The 7,871-nt window shown below is 43.8% G+C and overlaps 1 protein-coding gene across 1 annotated transcript in view; it reads right to left on the bottom strand.

Moving 5' to 3' along the window:
* The window catches only part of MTOR (mechanistic target of rapamycin (serine/threonine kinase)), a 63,994-nt gene extending 56,995 nt beyond the window's left edge, over nucleotides 1-6,999 (bottom strand). Inside the window, exons 1-10 of the mRNA XM_010020450.1 lie at nucleotides 6,880-6,999; nucleotides 6,404-6,512; nucleotides 4,894-5,126; nucleotides 4,326-4,526; nucleotides 3,442-3,576; nucleotides 2,715-2,990; nucleotides 2,281-2,389; nucleotides 1,263-1,449; nucleotides 946-1,074; nucleotides 8-145 (exon numbers count right to left, since the gene is read on the bottom strand). Of these exons, the coding sequence (XP_010018752.1) occupies nucleotides 8-145; nucleotides 946-1,074; nucleotides 1,263-1,449; nucleotides 2,281-2,389; nucleotides 2,715-2,990; nucleotides 3,442-3,576; nucleotides 4,326-4,526; nucleotides 4,894-5,126; nucleotides 6,404-6,512; nucleotides 6,880-6,999 (1,637 nt within the window). The remainder of the gene's footprint in view (nucleotides 1-7; nucleotides 146-945; nucleotides 1,075-1,262; nucleotides 1,450-2,280; nucleotides 2,390-2,714; nucleotides 2,991-3,441; nucleotides 3,577-4,325; nucleotides 4,527-4,893; nucleotides 5,127-6,403; nucleotides 6,513-6,879) is intronic.
* Between the last annotated feature and the right edge of the window lie 872 nt (nucleotides 7,000-7,871).

Genomic DNA, 7,871 nt, shown 5'->3' with positions numbered 1-7,871 from the left:
CGCAAGGCCCTTTGGCAGTCCTGGATGTCGCAGAGGCTTGTGCATCAGAACAAGGGAAAGCATTTTCAGCAGCCCATCCTGGATATCCTTCTTTAGCTGGGGGATCTGACGGCTCAAGTCATACAGCACAGCTGTTAGAGCAGGGCTGAGGGTAAAAAGCAGGCAGACAGTTATTAGAACAGAAATCATGAGGTGCATATTTCACCTTTTTGCCCGTCAGAAGATAACTGTGGGCATTTGCAGATCACAGCAACATCTCCCAGCAGAGCACAGAAGTCCTTGTGTGAACTTCGGCACATGAGATGACCTTCTTGTATGAACTTGGTGAGCAAACTGCCAGTATTACAGCTGCACTAGGCCATACTGCTACAGTAATTACAAATTTAAGTGATTCCTTATCCTTAGACGCAAAGGCAACTAAATTCACTTCCAGATGGCAGCATTAATCTAATCTAAATAGCTTTGTGCTACCTGGATATAGCCTCCATGCCCTCACATACTAACAGCATCATGACCTAGAAAATTTCCCAATAGGAACTGTCAGTTCCAAAGATGAAAGAAGCTAGAAGCAAATATTCAGGGCTTCAATACTCCTTCCCTGCCAATTGGATAGAGAAGAAATGTGCTGGCCTTTAGAGGCTTCCTAAATTTTTGCAGGCTGTTGCTAAGTGTGTTTGAATAGTGGAAAGAAGAGAAGATTGCTCTTGAACTCACTAGTTCTACAAAAATATTTCTTTACATAGAGACCAATGTTCTTAACTAACTGAACAGACACATTAACACTTAAAACATTATTCTTCTGAAAGTTATACTGATCTTATGAAAGATCATGTAAAAGCAATAATCTTCCTTCTCAATCGCAAGACTTGTAAGGTCTCATTCTGTATGGCCAACAATGCCATCCAGTGGCTAACAGAAAAATACGCTCCTGTGCCCTGACCTTACCTCAGGCCCACAGCCAGCATAGGCTCCAAAAGCTCTTTGATGTCCTGCTGGATACTGGGTCCCATGGCTCGTGCCAGCATACTAATGCATGTGAAGACTGTGGCATCAACCTGTACAGACTTCTGCCTCCTGGAAAGCGACCACATAAAAGCTAATTAAGAGGAGCTGCTATTTTTCAAACATCTTTTCTCTTCCCACTTCTGTGTTATCAGTCTTACAGAAACACCTGATTTTAATCGCATAATTTGATCCCACATCACAAAAATCATACAAAGAGCAAGTGCTTCAGTTCCTTCCTCTAACCTTCACATACTTACTTGTGGGCAAAGTCCTTTGGTGGAAGAGCTGCTTTTATGATTTCAAGGACTTTTGGCAGGTAAGCTTGAAACTCAGACCTCACAGCCACGGAAAGCAAACCCAAGGCCTGGAAGGCTGCGGTTCGTTCCTTCTCCTTCTTCACACAGCTGAGAACATGATTCATGGTGTCTGGAAGATACTGATCAGCTGCCACAAGAGAGAATGATACAGATATTGCAACTCACTTAGGTTTACACAGTTGCATCACATTTGCAGCTAAACCTTTACAATTATAAAACTAGGAACAGATGTAGCCATATAAAATCTGCTGCCATAAGCAGGTGCAAACACGTGTCACCATATAATAAAGTTTTCAAAGCCCAGAGGCTTGAAAAAAAATAAATCACCAAAATAGAAGAGCTATAAGGGTTAAAAATACCATTGCAACAGGTTTTTTACACACAAATAAGATTCAAGCATCTTGTTTTCAGAGTGAGTGACTGGAAACTTGAAGTAACACAAAGTTTGTTCCAACCCACTTAGAGCAACTTGGTGACTCGCTTCTAACTCTGCTACTCTCCAAAGCTGGCTTGATAAATCAACTGAACTGGCAGTTATTTGTCATTTTTACTTGATATTTCCTGGCACATGCAATAGAGAAAAAGGAAGACAACTCTGCTGATAGTATTTACGATACACTGAGTTGGAAGCAAGAGAGCAGAGTTCAACCCTAAGCCTGACATACTGAGAAAAAACAAACAGGAGGTTCTCTCTCTTACGGTGTTTATCACAGAATTCAGACAATAGTTTTCAAACCCATTTTCCTCATCAGAGCAACATTTTGGCATCATCTATCCAGTCATACTTATTCAGAAGAAAAAAAAAGACTGTCCTCCCCCAGAGGAATGCGCTCATCTTACAAGCACCACATTCGTACTGCTGCATTGCCTGTGCGAGCTCATCTGGACCAAAGAGAGCTGGATAACTTCCAGCCCAATTTCAGCAGCATTTCTTACATCCAACCATCTGTCTTGTCACCTGTGAATGCTGAAGGACGGAAAGCCGCCAACCGTGGTAGCAGATTGAGAACAGTCATCTGGATCAAAGAATTTTTGCTGGTTCTGCACTTGAGAACCCACTGGCATACCTGAAAGGAGATAGATTTGGGCTTTGAAGGATGGCCATTGGCAGTAGCACACAATCATTTACTACCTGGGTGCTTTAAGGCAGTCGACTGACATTTGGCCTCAGAGTCCATCAGAAAGATGGATAATTAAGATAACTTCCAAAAAAGTAAATCACTTGCTCCAAGAGAGACAGTGACAAAGCCAGGATACACATAATTAATGAGTTTTCACACCTCAGTTCAACACGAGGCAGTATTGCCTGCTAAGTAAGGACATGGAGGACAATCACTCTGTAATAACCAGTGTTGTGAACGTTGGTAGACAAGTTGAAGAACAAACACTTACTTGATCAAACTTCTCTTCCATTAGATCCCTGCAGCATCGACTTTCTACCAGTGTAGACTTTGCTGGGACAGGTGAGGTTGCAAATCCCATGATCCCTTGGTGAGCACTGTACCCCAGAAGACCAGCCAATGCATTTGACTGAGAGGGCTGAAGAGACTGGAAGCTAGTGAAAGGAGTGATGTGACGAGGTTTGGTACTGAAGCCCATCAGGTCTTTGCAGTACTTGTCATGCACAAGCTGCTGCTGAGTGATCTCTTCCATCTCCTCTCTAAGGCGCTGGATAAAGTAAAAAAGCATGTTTTACAAAAAAAACAATTCTAAAAACATAGCTGAATAAGAGATTCCCAACAGTGTGCTACCCAAATCTCCTGAGCAGCATCCTGTATAATTGATATCCAAATGGCTGTACAGCTTCAACTAAGCAAAATCCAGCAAAAATATTTGGGTACCTAACACACACGAGTCCTCATTCCACATAAAATTCTTCTTTCACTGTAATTAATCCAGTTAATAGCACTTCCCATCAGAGTTTTATACCTACTCAGCCCAAACCAGTCACTGTTATTTCTCTGACACATTTCAATTCGTAATGCTCCAACTCCCTGTTCAGATGACTTCTTAGCCCAACAACTCCATTTCAAACACAATGGAGTATTTCCAGAGATTGCTGAGTTGCTACACATTGTCAATCAAGCCATAATTCCCATCTAGTTCATCTGCTGCTCACCTCTCCCTCCATACTGCTGATTCTCACTAGCTCATTGAGGATCAGTAAGGCACCATGGATTCGGTCATCACGGTTCATTCCTTTCTCTTTGGCCAAAGTCTCATCAAAGCCCTTCTCAGCCTCTTCATATGTATGCTTGGGGGAAAGAAAAAGATCTCAGTGATCATGCAGAAACAAAGCCTGTAGAAATAAAGTAGTACTGCCAGTCAAGAGTTACTGATGGCCTATAATTTCCCAAGAGTAGCCACAAGCCTCAACTGAGTAATAACAGACTACACCACCACAAATTCAGATTCACCCAGAAGCTGCGGAGTCTCTGCAAAGCATTTTCAGCAGCACTAATAAAACAGCCAGTCGACCATGCCATGCTATAAACTTCATCAATATCTGCATCATATATTTGACTATGAGGAATTCAAGCTCACAACACTTGACTGCACTGTGCAAACCTTATTTGATATTACGAAGCTTGTATTCATGTGACAATGGCAGCAAAGCTAAGGTCCAGGTAAAAGAATCCTTACCTTCTCCACTCATGTTTTATCTACACTAATAAAACCATCTGCTAGTAAGAGATGACAATAGATAGATGATTGCAGGCTGTAAAACTAGGTCAGGCCTAACAGCTGAAAATGAGCTGCAGATAGAGAAATGGATTCTTGATGGAGCCAAGTCTCTCAATTACTTTTGCAGTGGGCTAAAGGAACTACTCATTTTGTAAGCCCTTATAGTTTCAACCCTTTCAAGGGGAGAGAGTTTTCTACTGACAGTCAGACATACAAACAAAAGTGACACAGGTTCTTAGCTTAGACAGTTCTTCTAAGAACTCACTTAGAGAATGCCCTGCATTATGAGAAGCTGCTTCAAAACAGTTATTTTCTTACTCTGTACCACTGGGGCTTCTGCATCTCTTTTGGCTCCCGTTGCGTGGTGAGGATAAGGCAGGCTCTTAAGGCAGAAACAGCTCCCTCTCGGATGGCCTGTTTGGGATCCCACACAGCCACAAATATATTGTCAAAGAATGGCTGCACTTGTTGGAAGAAGAAGGTAGGCACACTGATTGCCAGCTCACGCAGGACAAGAACCTGGAGGTGGGGAGAGAAACAGGAACAGTCTGTGAGGATGAGCACCCATAAACAAACCTGGTAACTTCTAGAACATAGTATAATTTATTTAGACTATCGATGTCTGTGAGACTGAGCTGCTTCCAGCTCTGTACTTTGACAGTTCCTAGCAGAGTGGTGTCTCAATCTTCTTTAGTCACTGGGCTAAGGCAGAAGCAATGAAGCAAAGCTGTATCTGCCATGAGAGCATCAGACATTCTCAGACATGGACTGCCAGACATTATGATCCTGACAGGAGCTTTTCTGCAGCTTTCTGTGCGCATCTCCTACCACTATTACCTAATCCTCCCCGGTCCAAGACAGATGAAGACAAAAAGAGATCACTTACAGCTGCATGTCTTCGACCTTCATTCCTGTCAGCTCCCAGCCATTCCAGAGCTCGTTTCACCTCAAACTCCACATACTCAGCTGTGAAGGTGTCACCAGCCATTGCAAGACGCCCAATAGCCTTGGAAGCCATCTCCATTACAACAGGGTCATTGGATGGCAAGAGGTTCCTCAGGTAGTTGGCAAACCTGCCAATACGGGTGGCGTTACCTCCTTCAACACCAATAAGGCTTGCTGTAAGGAAAGGGAGCAATGCTGTCGGTTCTTGCTAGGAGTCAGTGAGTCAGACAGTAGGTAATCCCTGGAGGAGAGTTAGTATTCCCTATCCATTCCTTAAAGATTCCCACTAACTCCTCCTAAACTGCAAATCCACAGACAAAAAATAAATCAAATAATGACGGAAAGGGCCACCATTCTTGAGCCTAAACTTGTTAAGTGGGCAGGAAAATGTATCCAGTAGCTTCATAGATTTTCCCCCCCCCCTTTTAAGTTTAAATGAGAAAAAAGATAAAATAAAGATTCCTGGCATCACAGACCCATTCCCAATAGAATGGCATCTATCCACATGCAACTACTACAGCTGGTCCACCTCAGGAAAGAAGTCAAAGGCTGAATGGACCGAGGAAACTGCTCTCCCCCTCAGCCCTAAAGACAGTCTCTCTTGGCCAGGGGAAGGCACACTGTCAGGCAGCAGTGTGGCAACAGCTTTCACTACTGGTGCCTGGGTTGTACCTGCTCTGTAGATAAAGAGGCCACCTTTCAAAGCACTGCATTCACAGAAACAATTTTAAAGTGAAACTCTCAGCTTAAAATCAGATGTTGACAACAAAGATTTCTCTAGCTATGGGACTTCCACTGTCTTCAGACATGGATGGACTGGACGATTATGTCTGTGAGCCTAAACCTTAAGTACGTCTATCTGGTTACTAAAGTGACTGCTACAAGACAGGCTACTTACTTAGAAGGCAAAGTATTTCTGCAGGCTGATTTCCCCAAGAGTCAAGACACAGGCAGCTAAGCCATGTCGCAGCAAAAGCACAACCAGAGCAGCTGATCAGAATCAAAGCAGAAGCTATATAAGCCCCTCCCAGGGATAGAAGCTGCTGTTACTGAGTCAAGCAAATTTAAATACCAAGAACCAATCTCCTCAGACAGAAGAGAGTGGAGAAAGTCAGCCCACCCTGATACATGCAGATGGACAGCACAAACTGTTCTCAGCTGAGCTCAAGAACAGAATTTTCACGTGCTCAGCACTCACATTTGATGCTTGACTCTCAGAAGAGATCAGGGCCCATTAAGCACCAGGCTTTTAGCCACTCTCAGTGCTCAGCAGCTCCCATGCTGGTGCTTACGGATAGATCTTTAGAGCCCAGCAACTAGTACACACCCAGCATACTGAGCAATCAGACATAACACCCCAATTACAAAAGCTCATTTCTTTTGAAACTCTGTTCCTAAAGACAGATGCATGAAGAGAAAACTCACCAGAGTCATTAAGCACTTTCACTCACCTATAGCCAGAATGCCACCCTTCCTTTCATTTGCATCAGAGCTAGAGACTAGCTCAAATATATGATGGTTCAGCTGATCATAAAACCTGGTAGATTCTTCCTGACTCATCTGTAAAAACAAAACGTTCAAATCAGCTTTCGGCATTCTTTCCCTCCTTCCTATTCCAAAACCTTCATAAACACAACGCTTCTTAGGTCACTTAAAGAAATTAAATCAAACATACATTGCAAACACAAAACATTATCTCTTCTTTGTGCCCTAGACGTGTCGAGTTAGTTATGCTGGTGCTCAATCACCCATCTGCATCACCAACTCACCTCTCCTACATGCTGAGGCAAAGGCAAGCCCCGTGCTATGCCCCACCTTTCTACGACCAGCTTCCATATTCCAAAAATCTCCATCCCGAAAGTACCCAGCCCACATCCTATACTCCTATGACAAAACAAGGATAAATTCTCTCATTTGCAGCACTCACTTCGCGGAGCTCCATGGTGACATAATGCTGCAAGTCCTTGGCAGCTTTCGCCCTCGTCTCTTCACTGCGACTCTTCAAGCCATTGGCAAATTGTTGGAGGATGGACACAGTGCCCGACATGATGGTGCCGTCTTGGGGCTTGGAGGCATCAAATCCTGTAAGCGCTTCAGAATAACACTTCTTTTTTACTGCTTTCAGCTAGTGAAATATCTCAGCTTCTTTCTTAATGCTGCCCGTTTCCAAAACATGCACCCTACTGCATGCAAGGATGCTGTGCCACTAGAGCATAAAATTACAAGTAACTACTATATTTCTCAGGCCTTAAAACTCTGTGGTAAAACGGTACCACAGAATATCTTGACCCCAGCCTACTTGCTCCCTAGTTCCTCAAATATAAAAACACGCTCCAGGTGCCCAAACCCATGGTGATCCAATTCTAAACAAGCTGAATTTTTTTTGATGAGGATGGGATTAGGGTTTACAATTACACTCTAATAAATAACACAATCATCCCCATGATTATGTAGTTATATCTGACTCCTCCTTGAACACTTTCAACCAAGTTTCTCCACAGAAATTCCAGCATTCTGCCAGCACAAGGAAGACTCAGCACTCGGGGCCTGGCAAGTGTTACATTCTCCAGTAGATATTTAGAGATGGGAGGTCTACTTATAGCAACACTAATCATTGCAGCAGGATGTTTACTATCACAACACGTAACCCAACTTTATCGTATTTCTTTATGTGGAAAATATTCGGCCCCCCCCCCCGCGGATTTCCAGATTACATAAGCCCAAACCCAGCACTTGACAGAAAGGGCCCACAGCGACACACGGCACCGAAACTTCCAACTCCTTCCCCAAATATGCCCGCGCAGTGACACAGATCCCCCCAGATGAAAGCGTGAGGTGGCTGCAGGGCTGCCCCGAGGCTGGAAGCCAGGAGGAGCACCCCAGGGCTAACAGCAGCCCATGGCTGCGGCCCCACCGCCA

This window comes from Nestor notabilis, unplaced genomic scaffold, assembly GCF_000696875.1.
Source record: "Nestor notabilis isolate BGI_N333 unplaced genomic scaffold, ASM69687v1 scaffold12078, whole genome shotgun sequence".
NCBI classification, from domain to species: Eukaryota; Metazoa; Chordata; class Aves; order Psittaciformes; family Psittacidae; genus Nestor; species Nestor notabilis.
Note: the sequence above shows the minus strand (reverse complement) of the source record. Positions and strands in the feature narration are given on the sequence as shown.